The sequence below is a fragment of the Aricia agestis genome, chromosome 6 (assembly GCF_905147365.1).
Source record: "Aricia agestis chromosome 6, ilAriAges1.1, whole genome shotgun sequence".
In the NCBI taxonomy this organism is placed as follows: Eukaryota; Metazoa; Arthropoda; class Insecta; order Lepidoptera; family Lycaenidae; genus Aricia; species Aricia agestis.
The window spans coordinates 15,056,000-15,076,925 of record NC_056411.1 but is presented as its reverse complement, the minus strand read 5'-3'; the positions used below and the strand labels follow the sequence as shown (position 1 = coordinate 15,076,925).

At 35.2% G+C, this 20,926-nt stretch overlaps 3 protein-coding genes across 3 annotated transcripts in view; 1 reads left to right on the top strand and 2 right to left on the bottom strand.

Annotated features, from left to right (window-relative positions):
* Window positions 1–20,926, bottom strand: part of LOC121728330 (rabankyrin-5) — a 64,078-nt gene that overhangs the window by 21,675 nt on the left and 21,477 nt on the right. The window lies entirely within an intron of this gene.
* LOC121728332 lies at window positions 878–19,231 on the top strand. Its single transcript, XM_042116491.1, has 5 exons — window positions 878–1,031; window positions 14,555–14,676; window positions 17,722–17,898; window positions 18,160–18,316; window positions 18,677–19,231. Exons 1-5 carry the CDS (start codon window positions 892–894, stop codon window positions 18,798–18,800), a joined length of 720 nt encoding a protein of 239 aa, XP_041972425.1. The 5' UTR covers window positions 878–891; the 3' UTR covers window positions 18,801–19,231.
* Window positions 14,985–17,491, bottom strand: LOC121728331. Its single transcript, XM_042116490.1, has 2 exons — window positions 16,484–17,491; window positions 14,985–16,319 (listed from the first exon to the last, which is right to left on the bottom strand). Exons 1-2 carry the CDS (start codon window positions 17,458–17,460, stop codon window positions 15,545–15,547), a joined length of 1,752 nt encoding a protein of 583 aa, XP_041972424.1. The 5' UTR covers window positions 17,461–17,491; the 3' UTR covers window positions 14,985–15,544.

Here is a 20,926-nt window from a genome sequence, read left to right as displayed (position 1 = left end):
CATTTTTTTTCTAAATGTGAGAACATCCTCTTCATACTCGACAATGTAAATTATCTATGCAGTAGGTGCTACATAATATGAAACAGGTTTATAAGAGTTTCCACATAGTCCTTTGCAGTTACGTGTTTGCAGTACCATCTGCAAATACCCACAAAGCTACTACTTACTTACTTACTAGTTAGCAAATATCTTATGGCATTTATGATTTGCCACCTGCCAATACATTTCAGTGTTTATTAGTTAGGTGTGCCTCGCCTAGGTACCTTGATTCTATTATACTAATCCAACATTAATACACCTTCGATTTAGTCTGAACTCTGAATATTATCAAACAGTAAACGTTTGATAATATTCAGACTCTAATTTTTTAATAAAATTAGAGGGCAAACGAGCAAACGGGTCACCTGAAGGAGAGCGATTATCGTCGCCGATTGACACTCGCAAAATAGTGCAGCAAGTACATTGCCGGCTTTTTAAAAGGGTATAAGCCTGTTCTGAGGTATAAGCTGTCTTCTTGATAGGTTTGCAGATTCATCCAGAGTTATCAAACAGTAAACTAGTTCTCTCATTATATAAAACAAACGCCAAAAGACTGATATGATAATCGGAGTTTGGAGTTGGACCAACGCGAGCTTGACATTGGTTTGACATTACGAGAATGCCATTTCGTACTTAAATTATATCGAGACTGCATCAAATCTTTATTAACGACTAGCCAAATCGTTTACGAAACTGGCACTTACGATGTTACGCCATAGAATCGGTGTTTACGATCTAGGTGTGTTAGGTCAGGAATTAATAGCAATGCCGAATAACTTAACCTACAATATAACAATCTATAAGTTAATCGTCCAAGGTTCGTATCGTCTCGGTCAAGTCCAGTATTACGTTATGACGAATCCTTGGTACAGCGCGAGTTGGCACTTGGCAGTCTCGCGCCAGTGGACTAGCACCGCCGAGCCGGCCTACACGTGTTGTTGTTGTGTTTGTGATAAGGTTGCCGAAAAATATACTTGTGAGATATATAACAGGTAAATACTATCTCAAATAAAAAATAATATAAGATATAATATAACATAGGATTTTAGTGGGTAATTAACTAAAAATCTGAATCTATTTAGATTCAGGTTACTCTTAAACTGGTATAAGATTTGTTTGTTATTTAGCAAACAAAACTTATACCAGTTTAAGATTCTAAAATATTATGTGAACGAAATAGCACGTGTAACGTTTACACAAAAAAATATCACAATATAAAACAAGTCTATAAAGTTTTTAATTGCTAACTAGTTACTAGATTGCACCGAAATTCAAGTCATACCAGCGCGAAAATCGTAATTACTGACAGACAGAATGATAGATTGATATACTTAAACACTTTTTTATAAAATCGGCGTAGATTGCAATATTTTCATTACTATAATAATAATAATATCTATGGACGCTTCACACCACGTCAGTCTGGCCCCGTGCTAAGTACCTGAAGGACTTGTGTTACGGGTATAAATATAATACAATTAACTCTCATAAAACTCATTTTTTGACTATCGATATTCAGCATTGGTTTCTCACAGATCGGTGTAAACGATACGTATAACAAATAACTGAGCAAGGCCGGGTAGAGCGAGCATAGAGCTGCTGTTTGTTCTAGTGCATCTAATCATTGACACAGATATCGTTATCACTAGTAAATACTAATATTTCTGCAACCTACATAAATGCATAAATGTCTGCCAGTCTGCTTGGTTGTACCTCCACACAGATTCGGCATAGATATATTTTAAGGGCATGTTTCACCACTTTCTGATAAAGTGCCGAATATGCTATTCACAGCTTTTTTGACAGACACTCCATACTTCATGTTGTTGTCAAATTAAGTGGTGGATAGCCTATTCGGCACTTATCAGGAAGTGGTGAAACAGGCCCTAAGTCTTGGGAAAATACATAGGATAGGATAATATTATATTCAGCGCACCGGAGTTGCAGTCCCCATCTAGTATTCAATCAAGACTTTGGCAGAAAATAATAAATCCATATAATATATTAATACGTGAGCCAAAAACTTTGTATCCCTTTTGACGAAAAATGGGGAAACGTAGGTGAATGAAATTTTGCACAGTTATAGTTTATATGGTGAAGGAGTGCATCGAGCTAATATTATTTTGAAATTATGCTTTTATCATACATTTTTTTAATAAATAAAACATTACACACACTACAACACACACACTAGGAAAAATGACAGATTTTTGAGTGACAAGCCTATATACATACGAATTATACTCTTTTATTTCTGGTTTAAGTCTGTTGACAACAAGTTGACAAATTGAAAATGGATTATAGTTTCTTTTATTGAATCATAGATACTATTAGACAATGCTTACACGGTCAGTCTGAGATCAGCTGAGTCCCAGAGACAAGAGTTGAAAAAAATATGATAAAGTCAATATTTTTTTTGCAAAATAAGTAGTCCTAATGTCGTTGAAACTAAGGTCGAATTTCGACCATTGGGCGATCTCTAGTAATAATAATAAATAATTTATTCATCTCCACAAATTACAAGGATATAATATAAAGATACTTAAAAACTAATAAATTGTTTACACATATTATAGTTGTAAATTGTAACTTGTGGGAGATCTGGAGTCTAAACTAGGCCAAGCCTGTAATATAGACCCCCCCCCCCCAACCAAAATTATTTTAACAGTGTACAGTTTGTGAACATCACTTGCAAATGCGTTGAATGTATGGGTAAATTATAAGTTTAACCATACATTTTCACTCCTTAAGTAATCACTAAAATATTATATCTCGTAGTGCGAGTATCTATCCCGGAAAGTTTATACGTGGGAGAGCCATGCTTCGGCACGAATAGGCCGGCTCAACCGGAGAAATACCACGTTCTCACAGAAAACCGGCGTGAAACAGCGCTTGCGCTGTGTTTCGCCGAGTGAGTGAGTTTACCGGAGGCCCAATCCCTTACCCTATTCCTTTCCCTTCCCTACCTTCCCCTATTCTTTTTCCTTCCCTACTTCCCTACCCTCCTCTATTACTCTATTCCCTCTCAAAAGGCCGGCAACGCACTTGCAGCTCTTCTGATGCGGCGAGTGTCCATGGGCGATGGATGTTGCTTTCCATCAGGTGACCCGTTTGCTCCCTTATTTCATTAAAAAAAAATTGCGCGGTTCATATAGCGATAATTGAATTTTTCATATCACATCTGGTAATTTCAAGAGTCAAGTAGCAACTACATAGTAACTAGCAAGTTAGCATGTGCCAGTTATTATGAGATACTTTTTTTCTTTTAATTATGATCATCGATAATTATATTTATGATCTATTGTCAATTGGATATAACTAGCTATTAATTATAATATTATAAACCGTTTAGCGTTTTCGTGATCGTGTGTCTCCTTAGTCATAAGACTGGTAAAAAACCAATATTACTTTGGTATGATTGTTGGTCTCATGATTTTTATTAAGTTTTAGTCATGATCAGTGATGATCTCATGATTAAAGCTCCTACGAATGCAAACAAGATGTTTTTGACCCCGTATAAGTATAAAAAAATTAACTGCATCCTTTTTTCTACCTGCAGCTTAGCCAAAAAGATTACTTATTGAAAGTAAACTTTTTTCTCGTTAGATGTATTGTAAATAAGTAGTATTATGTATGATATTATAAATCAAGATATTTATGTAATGCTACTAGAAAACGCCAGTAACTCCGTTGCACCAAAATTATTTTATGGCGCGGGAAACCAATTTTGTGTGAAGAGGTGACAGACAGACACCTCTTCACACAACGTGGGAGAGCCATGCTTCGGCACGAATGGGCCGGATCGAACGGAAAAATACCACGTTCTCACAGCAAAACGAAGTGAAACAGCGTTTACGCTGTGTTTCGCCGTGTGAGTGAGTTTACCGGAGGCCCAATCCCTTACCCTATTCCCTTCCCTATTCCCTTCCCTTCCCATCCCTACCCTCCCCTATTACCCTATTCCCTCTTAAAAGGCCGGCAACGCACCTGCAGCTCTTCTGATGCTGCGAGTGTCCATGGGCGACGGAAGTTGCTTTCCATCAGGTGACCCGTTTGCTCGTTTGCCCCCTATTTCATAAAAAAAAGACAGACTTTCGCATTTATAATATTAGTATGTATCTAAAGGTAAACAGCCGTGAGCCGTATAACCATTAAGTATAACCAACTGACCGCAGATCTCCGATCATATTTTGGTCCCTTACAATGGGACATTGCCCTCGATAGCAAGCAGATTGGAAACTGACTCAATGTTAAATAATGAAACTGGGAAGGTTGCACACAAAATTTATCACCATGATTTGTGACGCAAGCTAGATCGCAACATCGTTAATACTTTGCTATTGGATATGGCAATCTTCATCATTGAGGGTTAATTCATTCAAACGCTACGCCTACGCTATATGCCCTACGGCATACATAGGATTTAAATCTGGGGGCACGGGAGTGCCCCCGCCAAGATGAGCCAAGCGAAGCGCGCAAGGGCACTACCTACCTTTTCTCGAAACGTTTCGTCGTATTTTTGAACCCTCGTAACTTTGGTTTGAATAATGCCAAATAATTGAAATTTTTAGGATATAGTGATATGGGTATAGTTATTAAATGCGCAAAGTTTGAATATCGTAGCTATTATACTTTAGATTTTATAGGTGTCCAAAAACCCACAATTTGGTCACTGACTCACCGATCATCAAAACTGTTAGGGTACTTCCTGAAGTCTTAGAAAGCTGAAATTTGGTATGTAACGTGATATTATTACTAAAACAACAAAAAAATTATCAAACCCAACTTAACCTATATCCGTACCATTATAGAGCAAAATTAGGCAAACATTTGTGTTTTTTGTATGGGAGACCCCCTTAATTTTTTATTTTATTTTAATATTATTATTACATATTAAAGAAGACATATAATTAAGGACTTTGAAAAAAATTCAAGTACCTACCTGTTGCCATTATTGATATAGAGCAAAAAAGGCCAAAAAAATCACGTTTGTTGTATGGGAGCCCCCCTTTAATATTAATTTTATTTTTAGTATTTGTTGTTACAGCGGCAATAGATATACATAATCTGTGAAAACTTCAACTCTCTTAGCTATTACCGTTCTTGAGTTACAGCCTAGAGACAGACAGTCAGACAGACAGACGGATAGACGGAAAGACAGCGAAGTCTTTGTAATAGGCTCCCGTTTTTACCCTAAAAACGGAACCCTAAAAAATGAACTAAAAGAAAAAACGACGTAAACCAGCTTACAAAAAGAAATGAAATCCCACCAAAAACATTTTCATGTAAAAATGTTGCCAATATGAGAACATAATATTATAGTTCGTCGTGTCAATGTGTCAGCCGCACGAGTAGAATCTAAAAACTCTACACATTAGTCAAAATCGGTGGCTTGGCCATTTTGTTATTCGTCAGGGCTTTGAACTTAATAATATACCGTAACTAATGATAAATGGCCAGGCCACCGATTTTGACTAATGTGTAGAGTTTTTAGATTCTTCTCGTGCGGCTGACACATTATAATATTATATTATTATCAAATATTTTACCACGCTTTAGTGTAAAATTAAGGTTTTTAGATTTAGGACTGAGTATGTAAGGTTAGAAACTTGGCTCTACATGAGATCTCACAACTTTTTGACACGACGAACTATAATATTATGTTCTCATCTTGGCAACATTTTTACATGAAAATGTTTTTGGTGGGATAAGAAAATTACAGAAAACGACAAAGTAGCTAAGGAATTCCGTGTCTTTAAGTTCATGAATCATGAGGCATTATAGAGTCTACGAACCTTTGAATCTTAAATTGTAAGTGCAATTCTCACGCTACATATTAGGTAGAGTATAGAGCCAACAGCAGACGAGGAGACGACAAATTTAATATTTTTAAGTACTATTTTTTTTATTAAATATTTCCTATGCTGCAGGGTTGCCTGGAAGAGATCGCTTACAGCGATAAGGCCGCCCTTGCCCACTTTTATGTGTTCCTTAAGTTTAGTTTTAATAACGTGATTGTATTTAATTTAATGTGAGCAATATATAGTATCTATCTATATGTATCTTTTTAAAACGCTAACGGTCATTTGTACAGAAAATTTAATTATTACTTATAATTACTGTTTACCCTTACCCTTTTATTTACTGTTCAAGACTTGTGAGTAGAGACTCATAAGAGTTGCACACACGCATTCTGCAGCCATAAGTGATAAGATCTTTATTTAGAAGCTTACAATAATAACGACAGGTAATTCAAAGTACCTGTTTAGAATTTCATAACTTTTGCAGACGCACTACATCTAAAATGAACTATGACACAGCAATAATATGTCTGTATTGATTATCACTTTGGGATGAGTCATAGAACCTTTCAATTGTAACACACTGGCAATAATAAGATTCAAGGTAAGACAGTAGCCAGTAGCCACCGTTGGAGGTCACACTCCAAGTCCAAGCAGTTACAGCATCGCCATCCCAAATTGTTTGCCAACACTTTTAGCACTTGATAATTACTATAATAAACATAATTTACATACCTGAACATTTTTAATACCCTGATTATGACTTTTGGTACGGCGATGTAATTAAAAACTTAATATTTGGTACATTATAAGATATAATAAGTATACATACATAACAAAATTATCTACCAAAAGAATCGTGAAACGTATCTCAAGCGTCTTAAAAAGACATATACAGTAATTACACACAATATTTCGAAATTTATGCAAAAATCCGTAGCGAAACGAAACAAAAATAGGCGCTTAAATGAGATGCGAAATTCTGGTAAATAAATTTTATTTAAACACAGCTCAAGAAATTGTTATATGTGGTTACAATATATTTTACAAAGTATTAATTTTAATTATAGCGTTGTAAATTTAATTAAACTAGAGATCGCCCAATGGTCGAAATTCGACCTTAGTTTCAACGACATTAGGACTACTACCTACTTATATTTTATAAAAAATATTAACTTTATCTTTTTTTTTTCAACTCTTGTCTCCGGGACTTAGCTGATCTCAGACTGGCCGTGTAAGCATTGTCTAATAGTATCTTAGATTCAATAAAAAAAACTATAATCTATTTTCAATTTGTCAAGTTGTTGTCAACAGACTTAAACCATAAATAAAAGAGTCTAATTCGTATGTATAGGCTTATCACTCAAAAAATCTGTCATTTCTCATGTGTGTGTGTTGTAGTGTGTGTAATGTTTTATTTGTTAAAAAAATGTATGATAAAATCATAATTTCAAAATAATATTAGCTCGATGCACTCCTTCACCATATAAACTATAACTGTGCAAAATTTCATGCACCTAGGTTTCCCCATTTTTCGTAAAAAGGGTTACAAAGTTTTTCGTTCGCGTATTAATATTATGATAACAAACCTTTGAATATATTATAATATGTGTGTGCCAACTGAGGAAAAAGTGGCCCCGTAATTTGCAAACACAACATAAACTTACTTGTATTATGTATAACATTAAAGTTTCTAGTACATGGCCATTAAAAAAACTATCAACATACAAAATACATAATATACCGATATCTAAACTTAACAGAAAAAAAGCTTAAAAAACTCTACAAAATAGACATGCGCACATAAAATCCTTTAAAAAACATCCTCAACTTTTAGCAAACTCTACCATACTAGAATTTAGAGCCAAACTTATTCTCAAGAAGTTTATCCTGTGAAAAAAACTAGCAGGGACGATGCCGGTGCACGGTTGTCACCAAACAACGCTGAAACCAACCAAATGCGAGCTCTACCTAACGAAGGTGACATTACACCAGCTTTGCTCTATCAGGTGTAAAGCTACTGACATTCTTAAGCCGATGTAAGAATAATAATCATTATTATGCGATTTTAATGCTTATTTAGATTACATTAGATATTTAATGATTACTTACTCACAGTTTTGACACAAAGTCTACACTCTACAGGGTGCAATAAAACAATGTGATAATACTTTACGGTCTGTATTATGTGAAATAACTCTCAAATTTACTCTTTCAGGCGCCACTAATAATTCACAGCGAATTCTATAATCTTATATCTTATATCTTTAAACGAGCAATTCTTGTATATATAAAATTGGAATCTCGGAATCGGCTCCAACGATTTTCATGAAATTTTGTATATAGGGAGTTTCGGGGGCGATAAATCGATCTAGCTAGAAATCATTTTTAGAAAATGTCATTTTATTCGTGTTTTATCGAATACCGAGCAAAGCTCGGTCAAATAGCTAGTTAATAATTATTATATACCTTACACATACACACCCTAAGGTACTACACCCTGTATAGATTTTCTGTCTAAGTCTTGATTAAATAACTACTAAAGTATTCATTAAAATATGTCTCTTAAAACGGTCGTCAGACTCCAGTACTAAACAAGTGTCGTTGGGTGGAGGAGTCCACCTCATCATTGAAAACACTTAAACGAGTTGTTAGTTATAATATGTAGGCAGACACTATGGCAATATAGAGCTGATTGTTATGTTGTGCAAAAAACTCGATGGTGAGACTAGTTTTCGCGATCGAGAATTTACATAATCAAATGTTGCAAATATTATGGTTGTTGTGTAAACAAAATAATCTGTACTGTCTCATTTTATTAGAGGTATTTCAGTGTAACTCCATTCCTTGCCTTAATGTTATAAGTCTGTTTTGTATTAAACACATGTCACTGACATATCCATACTAATTATTATAAATTAATATTATAAATGCGAAAGTGTCTGACTGTCCGTTACCTCTTCATGCCCAAACCGTTGAACTGATTTTGCTGCACGAAGATACTTTGAGTCCTAGGAAAGGACATAGTATACTTTTTATCCCGGAAAATGTAGATTCCGAGATCGAAAATGTAGATTGGATAATAATTATTCTTGCACGATATACGAATTTTGGCGCAGAGTTGAAGGCGTCATCGAGTTATGTTTAATTTATGAGAATATCAGTTAGTATTTCGATGGATAACGGACTGGACCAAACAAGGAACGCGACTGCATTAATGTTGCATTACAGTAGAATAGTTATACTGACCCTGTTTTGAGAATATCGAAAAGAGCCGATAAGAACAATACCACCAATAAGCTCAAGCTGTTGACCTTGTGGGGGAACTTTCGAACGTCTCACGGTGCAGACAAGGTCGCTGTCGATAACTAGTCAGCTGTTTTATAATGAGAGTAAGTTGTATATATTTGAGACTAAAGCAATAAATGTAGCCAAATTGACCATAGATAATTAATTATTACTGAAATGATCAAAGAAGTTAAATAGATACAAAATAAAATTTTGATTTAGAGTTTTGGTAGAGTCAACTTAGCCATCTGTCAAGATTGGCTGGGTCGACATTCTTTTATTAATGTCCTATCCTGCCAAAACATATATTTTTCAGGATGATGATGAATGATGATAATAAGTATTATAATTTAGTTAAACAGAAGAACTTTTATATTAATAATGCAAAAAAATAGTGTTACTATATAATATCTGTCTGTAACCTCTTCACGCCAAAACCCCTGAACCGATTTTGCTGAAATATGGCATGGAGATACTTTGAGTCCTGGAAAAGGACCTAGGATACTTTTTATCCCGGAAAAAAGTAGGGTTACCGCGCGATAAACAAATTTTGACGCAATAGAGTTGCGGGCCTCATCTATTTTTGTCATATTTTGAAGATATTGAATAATGATAAAGAAACCATTAATATTTTAATTACGTCATAATATAACATACAATACAAGTCTCCTACGCGCTCAAACCTTACGAAATTAAAACTGTGAGGTCAACATCATAACAACGTCATATTATGTTAAATATTTCAATGTATTGAATTAATGAAATTAAAGAGCTAAGTGCTAATTGTTTTTAGAAATCTCATCAGACACCAGCTTGGAGACAATTCATTCAAAAACATCATTTGTTTTGGGGGTCCGTCAAAAATGTTTCTTCTATAAAGAGTTCCACCACCAATTAAAACTTTAAAAATTAACCACCAAAAAAAAATTTAAGAACCGCCGTTCTAAAGCAGTAAACAAGCAGGTAGCCTCTGACTTTAAAGTGGAATAACATCCAATCTGTATAGTGTGTAACGTTAGAAGTTTACAATTTTTTGTCCTTGTGTAATAAGTTAGAATTTTGACAAACATGATGTTTTATCCTGTGTTAAAGACATTATATTTGGACAACTACAAAATCTTTATAGACGTTAAGTGTGGACGTTTTATAAGTTACTAGTTAGTAATAATATCAAGTCAAAATAAGCTTATTAAGGGTCTGTTTCACCACTTCCTGATAAGTGCCGGATAGGCTATCCAGCACTTAACTTGACAGATAGAGTATGGAGAATCTGTCAAATAAGTTGTGGATAGCCTATCCCTTTATCAGAAAGTGCTGAAACAGGCCCTTAGTTTAGTAACTAATTATACATAATATAACGTGTGTAACACAGTGTAGATCTTTTTTACTAGTAATATTTCACATCAAAGAAGGCCTAAGTTTAGTAATTATATATGAATCAAGTCAACAGTGGGTCAAGGCGGGCCAGCGAAACCTTAACACTTCACGCGGAAATCGTTATTGCCTACATTTTAAACCGATTCTTATCGCATAACTACATACAGAACGGTTAAATTACCATAAAGAAAACATTGAAGAACAATTGATAGGCTTTTTCGTATATAAGTAGAATAATGAAACTATTATTATCATTATATTATATATCAAACTAGCGGCCCGCCCCGGCTTCGCACGGGTGGACATTGATTTTTAAATATATTTTTTTCAATCTTTATTTCTTACTCAATCTTTATGTTAAGCAGAACCTAAAAATGGTTTACACTAAACGAAATGAATTAATGAAGCACTATAATATTATCCCATCAATGAAGCGGCACCCGGCTGTCGCATAACTATTATATTATAAATCTATTGTGTCTGCAATTCCCATGATCGAGGTAATAATAATTAATATTTACGTGGACTCTCCGGGCGAGACAACCCGCGCGGCGCGCCTTGACGACGCCCAATTCGCAACGTGCAGCAGAAATCGTGATATTTTATTTTCGCCATAACATTAAAACCAAACGTCCAATTTTAATCATTCAAAGACCAAATATTATCTAAATTAGCTGTACTTAGTAATGAAATAATTTATTTTGATAAGAATTAATGCCATGAGTAAAATAAAGGCATTTAAATGTAGTCCAAAAACATTTCAAGATTTAAAAAAAAAAATGGTTATTGTGCCTCACTCAACATAGATAGGTATAGTGTGTCGTGGACTTTTTTGTAGATATTTAAAAGATCTACAATTACTTAGAACATTTTATGGTTCTATCTTTTATAGTTTAGTCAGCGTACGCGAAAAAAGTAACATTTCTGGTTGATTTTTTACACCTTGCGTCCGAAAATCCCAAATATCTTACGGAACCCTATTTTTTTCCAAAATAAAATTTAGCCGATGTTCAGCAGAATTAATGTAGAATTCCAATGGTAAAAGAATCTTTCAAATCGGTCCAGTAGTTTCGGAGCCTATTCAAGACAAACAAACAATCAAATCTTTCCTCTTTATAATAGTAGTGTAGATATTATAATGATAATAAATCATCTGTGTTTGGCTTTAAGCCTAAATGTAAATAGAATAAAGAAAGCAATATCTTTAGTAATCAATAATTGTAGAAGTAAATGAGTAATGAAATAATTAAAACTTGGATAAGCTTGAACCATGAATGGCTATGTCAATGACATTACTTACGGATTATAATATGATGATTTGCATTAAACAACAAGTAAAACCTAATAGGTATGCAAAATAAGACCGTGATACAGATTGACGAACATTTAAAAGCTATTATGTCGCAGAATCCTAAAAATAGTTGTCGGTACTCGGTACGTGTAGTGTTGTAAGAGTTCAAGTGGTCGGGGCCTTGAATATTGCAAGTCGGCCAAATCGCGAGCATGATTTACATTCGAAAGGGGCAAGTCACAACTCACAAGTCACAGCTTACTAGCGTTTACAACAAGAGTCATTTCAGTTGCAATTGTTATATTTTATGCAATTACTTAATAGTATTTACTTGAAACGAGTTATCTAGATCTACATTTAAATAAAAAAGAGTTTTCAATTTTGTTTGTTTCGCTAAAACTCGAGAACGGTTGAAGCGATTTGGCTAATTTTAGTCTTCGTCGTGGAAGTTCAGGAATTATATTAGTAGGAAAGTGATATGAAGTTTACTGGGTCATCTAGTTTTGTACTTATAATAATTATTACTATATGGTTAACTCGACGCCAGTCGCGCTACAACCTACAATTATTACCATGAAGTTCAATACTTTAGACTTTTTTTTAGGAAAACCGACCCACCTTGTGAAACGCCCTTGCCTTTTTTGAGTTATGTTTTTATGTTAATTCGAAGGCTAAAACATAAAAAATATCAATAGGTAAAAATAAAGATAAGTAAATAATAATTAACAACTATTACATGTAATGTACAATTTATGTACTTAACGGGGGTTTTTCGGAAATCTAACTCTAGGTAATACGTCCGTCATTTAGCAAGTCTGTTACCTAATTGCACAGGAAAAATGTAGATTCTTTGTTTTTTTATTGTGCTACTATAAACATTACACTTAAAAGAAGCATGCTATTAAAGTTGTCCTTAATTGATCGTCCCTAACGTATATAAACAAAGATACTTATAAAACACTTATGCCTGAGAATTTAGATAATCGTTATCATTACGAGACCTCACGCAATCGGAAACTGGAATCAATGCGTGTTAAACTATGTATGTTTGTGTAAAGCGACTAAACTAGTATGTTATGAATGATAAAATGATATAACAAATAATAACAGCGTTGAAGAATAACACGCAGTATCACGTGGTAGAACACGATACGGAAAATATATAATACGCTGTAAAATCATTACTTATCTTAAAAATGCGAAAGGGTATCTGTCTGTTACTTCTCCACGCTTAAAACATTATTTTGAAACATGGTAAAACTTAAATCATTAAATTGAAACATGGTAAAACTTAAATCATTATATTGACACATGGTAAAACTTATATCATTATATTGAAACATGGTAAAACTTAAATCATTATATTGAAACATGGTAAAACTAAAATCATTATATTGAAACATGGTAAAACTTAAATCATTATATTGAAACAATATGGTAAAACCTAAATCATTATATTGAAACATGGTAAAACTTAAAACATTATATTGAAACATGGTTTTTTCAAATTTTTTCAATACCATGTTTTAAGTTTTAACTTAAAACATGGTATTGAAAAAATTTGCTATGTAGAGATGTTGAGTCCTGACTAGTAAGGACTAAGGATAGTTTTTTTTTATGAAATAAGGGGGCAAACGACCATACGGGTCACCTGATGGAAAGCAACTTCCGTCGCCCATGGACACTCGCAGCATCTGAAGAGCTGCATGTGCGTTGCCGGCCTTTTAAGAGGGAATAGGGTAATAGGGGAGGGTAGGGAAGGGAAGGGAATAGGGGAGGGTAGGAAAGAGAATAGGGTAGGGGATTGGGCCTCCGGTAAACTCACTCACTCGGCGAAACACAGCGCAAGCGCTGTTTCACGCCGGTTTTCTGTGAGAACGTGGTATTTATCCGGTCGAGCCGGCCCACTCGTGCCGAAGCATGGCTCTCCCACGTATAATTTTATTGTTTAACTATAAACTAGAAAAGAATTATTACGGTTTCCGCGCTATAAACAAATTTCCGCATGAACATGAAGTTGCTGACAACATATTACCCATACGTTACTACTTTAAAACCAGTCATTGTGATTTAACGAGTTCATACAATTTTTTATTTACATAAAGATAAAACCAAAGTTTTAAAGCGACCTACACTAACTTTTAACGGACGCCTGCATCGCTGGGAGGCTTGCAATTAGTTCTGACTTGAATTTTTGATTAGATTTGCCATTGTTTTGCCACACTACCGGCGCGGCGTGATATAATGGACAACGCCAAAACAAACCCGACCAAATTATACAAGTGAGGAGTGTCATTTCAAAAGAACTTATTTCCACCTTATCCAATTTTTCAATAAATGCAAAAATCGTCCTATGTGACGTGGAAATAGGCGTATTTGTTTTGAATACGTAAATTGAAAGTCAAATTTACAAAGGAAATAAGGTGTTTTTGTAATAAACAAATTAGTATAGAGGTGCAAACGTATGCAGAGAATGGATTCCCATTATTACTTCAATTTTTTCCAAAAGTGGAAATAAGTCCTTTTGAAATGACACTCCTCGTGATAAATCAACTGCTATTAGTATAAGTTTTAGGCTTAAAACTACAAATTGACAAAGTATAATGTAAGTATTATACTTTGCCAACTTCGTGAGAGATTTCTGTCATAATCATTTACCATCCAATATCCATCCATCATTTTCATCATCCATCTTTGTCAGAGATTTCAGCAAATACAGTCAAACAACGTCTATAACACTTTAAATTGCATTTTCCAGATCTGAGTTCCATAGAACCTCAATAAAGCGGAAGAGTGCCAATGACGCAAGCTCTGCCCGCCTCGTGAAGACAATGGAGCAACTGCTGCCTGTCGCGGCTGTCTTGTCGCTGTTCACGACAGGTTTGTACGCTCTACAGATTCGACAGTCTTAAGACAGACTATTGCTATACAATACAGATGAAGGTGAGCATTCTAGGGTAAAGATTGTCGTGTCTCAAATCTCAAGTGAGATCCTTATGGATCCCGGATACAGAAATGTCTTCCACTAAATAGTGGAAGACATTTCTGTATTCTGAATTCTGATTATGGGCTTATACGCAGAATTAAAGCATATATACTATTTAGCACTTTTTGTGAAAAAGTAGATTTTATATGCGTGTGCTGGGAGCTTCATTCTTTCTTTTCATTTTAGAGTTTATTTTAAGTAAATATTATATAGCTTGGTTTAAGTAATACCGCTGAAATCTGAATGGCCATCACAAAGGAGAAAGATTGTTATAATACGCACCTTTTCAAAATCAAGGTCATATATTCATAGTCAGAGTTACAGTAGCAAACTGCGTAGCTAATTGCTCCAACTTCAATTCACAATAACAGGAGGTTTCCTTCAATATTGTACGATAACGATCGATGACTGATGAGTTAACGTCCTCGTCTGCATGACTCATGGAGTCCCACGCAATCGCGTCTATTACAAATAACCACCGCAGAAATTTTGCACAAAGAAAATTTCCTTTACACTTAATAAAATATTTTATTCAACACTCTACCTTATATACTTTAACTACATGAAAAACATCATTATAATATTTGATGCTGGAACAATATAAAAACAATATGATTCATTTCTATGAATCAACTGTTCAAATGTATCATGATGTAAATTAGCTTTGAAAACCAGATGTTATTACTCATGTGGTTTTTAAATTCGTGATTTTTGTTTCGACCATTTCCAAGGCAATCAACAACAGATACTTACGTCGTTTACCTAAAAGTTATTTTGTCTGACCACTCCGCTAAATAAGTCGCATAATACCAACGAGAAAAGCACAATGGCTGCCACCAACGTGATCAGCCTGTAGCCGGGCGTGGGGTCTTGGAAGGCGTCGCACAGGCTGTAGTAAAGGCGGCCGTGCTCGTCGCACAGGGAGCCCGGCTTGCCGGCCCGGTACACCCGCTCCCCCGACTCACACCTCGGCCCGCTCTTGCCCACGAACTTGTGCTTCGCCACTTGCACCGACATCCAGCTCCTGGTCCCGTTGGTCCAATCGCCGTAATACTCCCTAGCCTTCTCGTGCTTGAACAGCGAAACGAAGTTTTTGATCGTATCGTACTTTTTTCTCTTCCAGTACGTGGGGTCCGCTATCGAAGCGTTGCTTCTCAGTTTCAGGAGCGAAAAGGTGTAGTCGTTCTTACTGTACCTCCAGTGCAGCCGTAGAATAGTCGAGAAAAGATCCTGAGTTATACCTACAAATGTTTTATTGTCGTGGTACAGGAGGATACCGCAGTACAACCTGGACTCGATAGAAAATGATGAGCTCGGTGAGAAATTACAGATGACTCGCTCGTCACCGTTTTCTAGAACGGCGTAAGCGCATCCTATTTTGCTGGTCTTGGCCCAGAATAATTGCACAGTCGAATATGTGAAGGGGGTCGCTCTGCCGCAGGTCACGTCTGTACGAGACAACTTGTCCCCGGCCGCCCAGTACCAGATATACAGACAACCCATTACAGAAAACAGGTAGCACTCGTCTTTAGCCTTGCTGCAACATATCATATTTTTTAAGAAAAAAGCATTGTGAGATTTAAGAATAGATACGATAAGCTAAGTAATCATAATTACTATATTCAGGTATCATTTGTCTTTTAAATAGAAATACGATTTTTCATAAATTTTTCATAAATACTTAATATTGTAGAAAATTACCACTTTGATGATGGATCTGTTTTGAAACAGCAGTCTTTTGCGTACTTGGTGCACTCCAGTTCGGCTACCATTTGACCATCGAGGGAGGCGCAGGGCGCGGGGCCGGCGACGCATTGAAGTAGCCATCGCTCGGCCATCCTCTCCAAATCCCGATCGTACAAGACTCTTTGCATGTTAGCCGCCGTCGGCAAGTGCCTGTACCTTATAGAGTGACCGTTCGCTAGCTTGTTGCGCATAGAGTTGATCGTGTTTATAATACCGACTCGTTCCAGAGCATTCGGTTTCTTTACTTTGTATCTGTTCCCGCAGATTGGCATCTTATATTTAGGGAACATACACAGCGTATGGTCCGCGAAGCAGGGAACGTTCTCGCACCATCTATTACTTTTATGTCTCATCTGCGTTATTTTATGGGTCATATTTGTAAAATCACCGCTATAATATTGCATAGGCTCCTCGACGTAATCGATCGTGTTCTGGTACATAGAGAAGACATTCCTATTGAATTTCTCTGGATAAACGTGTCCATACAAAAGAGGTAAATTAAAGCATGGAGTATTTTCTATCGTATACCATAACGAATCTCTTATATTCTTATGCCTGCTATAATTTACAGCTGGTACCACTTCAAAATACTGGTAACGAATTGTGGAATTTTTTCTATTTTTGCTATTTTCTGTACTTTTAAAGGGTTTTACAGTCACTTTAGAGGGTTTGTTATCATTTTGTTTGTTTGTGTCTTCGAACATCTCTTGAGAATCGTAATCGTAGTCTTTTAGGTATTTTTTAAAACGCAAAATCTGATTTTCGGCTGCAATATTCTTCAAATTTTTATGCTGCGGAGTTCTTGCTGGGCTAATTTTAAAATTGTTTTGGTGACTGAAACCGTCTTCAACAAAATCATCGTAAAAATATATACCATTACATATCGTAATAAACGTGAATATTGTAGCGACTTTTAAACACACATCTACCATTTTGCTCGTATCGTCACCATCTAGATTCTCTTTTGCATTGTGTTCGAATTGATAATTTTAATCCGCGCCTTTTAAATATGTACAATAACTTCGGTAAACCTGTTATGATGTTGAAGTACATAAAACAAAAAATTTATTGATAAAATCTAGCATGGCTGGTTAAGTCTCTGTCTCGTCTCCCCCAAATTAATTTAATCCAAATTAGGATGACGATTGAGTAAAATATCTTTTGAATTTATCACATGTTTTTTCACTTTTCAGAAGTTTATTCGTCGATACAATGCTACCAGTGTCTGATCAACCCGCCGCCGGGCGAGTATTACAACACGACGAAGAGGTTATGCGTACACTTCGACTACTCCGACAGATTCGTAGTCGATTGTCCGCATTCAACGATGTGCATGAAGCAGGAGTTTCACCTGGATATTCAAGATGGAGGTAAATTTTTATGATAATAATAGATATGTTATGTAGCCAATTTTGCCCTAAAAATTGTACATAACTAAAACATTTTTTTATTAGGGAACCGCATATTTTTTCGTGACGGAAACTGCCCTATGCTTTGTATTATTATAAATTCAGCATACCAAATTGATTCAAAATCGGTATAAAGTGGATAGGTGACAGACGTGCACTCACATTTTCATAATTTAATGAAAATTAATAATGCAACCTAAAAGTTTATCTATAAAATTTCAGTGCGGATAGTGGGCGTACTCCGAGACTGCGCGCAACAACAGTACCACTACCAGGACTATCAGAACGGCCACTGGTACCCCAAAACGGATATCCACGAACAATACCAAGAGGGCTGCTCTGAAGTGGACGACAAAGGGGAGAAGGCAACTTCGAGGCGGTGAGAGCACTTCAGACATGTTAATACTTCAAACTCTAGAGTCTAGAGCCTGGAAGTTGTAACTTCATTTAGATTTAAGGACATCAGCTTGAATTAAAAATATAATAATCCGTGCCCAATCGTAAGCACTAGAATTTCCGAATTTTATAGAAAGTAAGAATCATACGATATGACTTATTCGCACCTAAATAACGTACCATTTAAGACATAATTATAAGAGTAATTTTTCAATATGTTTGATACCTACTCAAACACTTACTTTTCCCACAAATTTGTCTAATGTCGCTGTGATATCAATTATTATCATAATATCGAAGGCCCAGTAACAGAGTACTCAATTTTCACCATTAACATTTCCAGGTACTGCTACTGCCGGCAGAACCTGTGCAACGCCGCGCCCGCCACCAACCAGGAGGGCTACACGGACATCATGGGCGTCATCGTCGTCTTCAACCTCATGAAGTACATCAACAGCCTGAGGTAGTACAACCGCGGTGGACGGCCGTCCACCACTGAGTTTTGTATATAATCGAGAGACTGTAGAGTTTACATTAGACAGTGACATGTTTTTTTTAATGATTTATGTTTATCTGATTGAATTTGACTAATGCTTATTAAATTGGATGTATCTTGTGTATTTAATTTTGTATATTTAAAAATATTGTAACATGGGGGAAGATAAAAAATAAAAATGGTACTAAAGAGTAAAGTGTGATATTTATAGAGCGATATACATCGTTTCACTCAGTGTAGGCTTAATTTTTAGCCGACTTCCAAAAAAGATATGTTTTTATGTTCGGCTGTGATTTTTTCCATACTTATTTTGTCTACTGCCTACTTCGTGAAGAAATTATGATTTACCCCCACCATTGTTTCAATTTAAAATGCATCCAGATGTAATGAATCACCCTCCAAGCCTCTACACAACGCCCCCATTTTTTCCTGGGTCCCACACCGCCCCCCTTTAGACCTTTAGCGCCCATAAGGGGGCGTTATCGCCCACTTTGGGAAAGACTGCTCTAAACCCTATTTCTTAACCTTTTATAAATTTATATATTGTGTCTACTGTCTAATATCTGTTTCTAATAGTTTCATATTTATTATTGTAAACAAGTTCTCATGGGATGTTTGTTATTATAAGTCATTAATAGGGGCAGAGACCTTATTACTCTATGATAGGGGTTAGGTATTGTAAATGAAGTAAAAGTAGAGTTAAGGTAGTTGATTGTTTATAACTAGTCAACATAATATAATGTGCCTCATTATGTTTTATCGATGTGTTTTTATTCATTTATAGTAGATGCTGGCTGTTAAAATGGAATCATTCATTGTTACATAATATTTGAAAAACCTTTTTTGTTGAGATCAAAATACAACTGTTTCACTCCTTCCTGATAAGTGACGAAAAGGCTATCCACCAATTAGCTTGACAGATCACTTGATCTTACTTACTTAAGTATAGATAATAATCTGGCAAAAAAGTTGTAAATAGCCTTTTCGGCACTTTATCAGAAAGTGGTGAAACAGGCCCTTAAAATAGAGTCATTAGGGTGGTTAATCGTTCTATTTGTGGTTTACTACTTACGGACTACGGTTGATTTATTAATTTTACTTTTTTATCCAATGACATGTTTTTAATATAATTTGACACCAGATCAGTAATTTGTAAAAAAAACTTTGATTCCTTTAATCCTAACCAAAATAATTTTGTAGGATCTAGAAACTAGATTAAAAGGTAAATACCAGAAATTGCAAGGAACATAACACCATAATTTATATGTAGCCTTATTATAGGTAACTATTAATTTATTTGTGTAAAATGCATTCCAGTATTTTAAGCTTAGATTTAACATGTTCCTACTTAGAAAGTTCTAATGTAGAGTCACTAGCAAAGAGAAGAGTTTAGCTAATGTTTTTACAGTCGACAGTCATGTTGGTAGAATACTATAGACCTAAGTTGAAGTTACACTTCATTGAAGTTAAGTAGGTAATTAAATTAATTATGCCTTATACCTATTTATAATCATATACAGAATGTTCCAAAAGTAAAGAATCAAGTCAAGTTGTAGAGATGCTCTATCTATCAAATGTAAGTTTAAAATTAGTTTAACTATAATTTATAATTATTATTATCAAAAGCGTTATCTCTAGACCTTGGCTTGGCCATACTTTTGTTTGAATGCACTTTTGTAAAGTTTTGAATTAAAACAACGTAAGTAAGTGGTTTACAAATTTAAGTAGATAAACCCTGTCAGTAGGAATTAGTATGTAACTAAATCCTGACGAAAATATAATAATTAACTTATTTTATTCGGGACCTGGGCGTAATTATGTCACGCTACAGACGAAGAAATAAGATTTTCCAAATATTTGATTTCATTATAATATTCATAATTCGATTTAACACGAAAAAAATTATCTTAGTCTATGTATCCATGTGATGTAAAATATAAATAAAATAGCTTAATACTAACTGTGTGTTTTATTTACTACGAAATAAAGAATGAGCATTCATTCTAAGGGCCACCCACTACACACCACTTGATTATCTGAGCATTAACCGGACATGCAACAGTCGCCCTATATTAATGATCGCATCCTCACACCATC

Bases quoted from the DNA above. Each gene is read 5' to 3' on its own strand.
- LOC121728332 (XM_042116491.1), top strand. From the start codon at position 892: ATGACGAATCCTTGGTACAGCGCGAGTTGGCACTTGGCAGTCTCGCGC. The intron at 1,032-14,554 runs GTAAATACTATC...TGCATTTTCCAG, and splicing joins ACTTGTGAGATATATAACAG to ATCTGAGTTCCATAGAACCT. The intron at 14,677-17,721 runs GTTTGTACGCTC...TTCACTTTTCAG, and splicing joins CTTGTCGCTGTTCACGACAG to AAGTTTATTCGTCGATACAA.
- LOC121728331 (XM_042116490.1), bottom strand. From the start codon at position 17,460: ATGGTAGATGTGTGTTTAAAAGTCGCTACAATATTCACGTTTATTACG. The intron at 16,320-16,483 runs GTAATTTTCTAC...GATATGTTGCAG, and splicing joins ACAGATCCATCATCAAAGTG to CAAGGCTAAAGACGAGTGCT.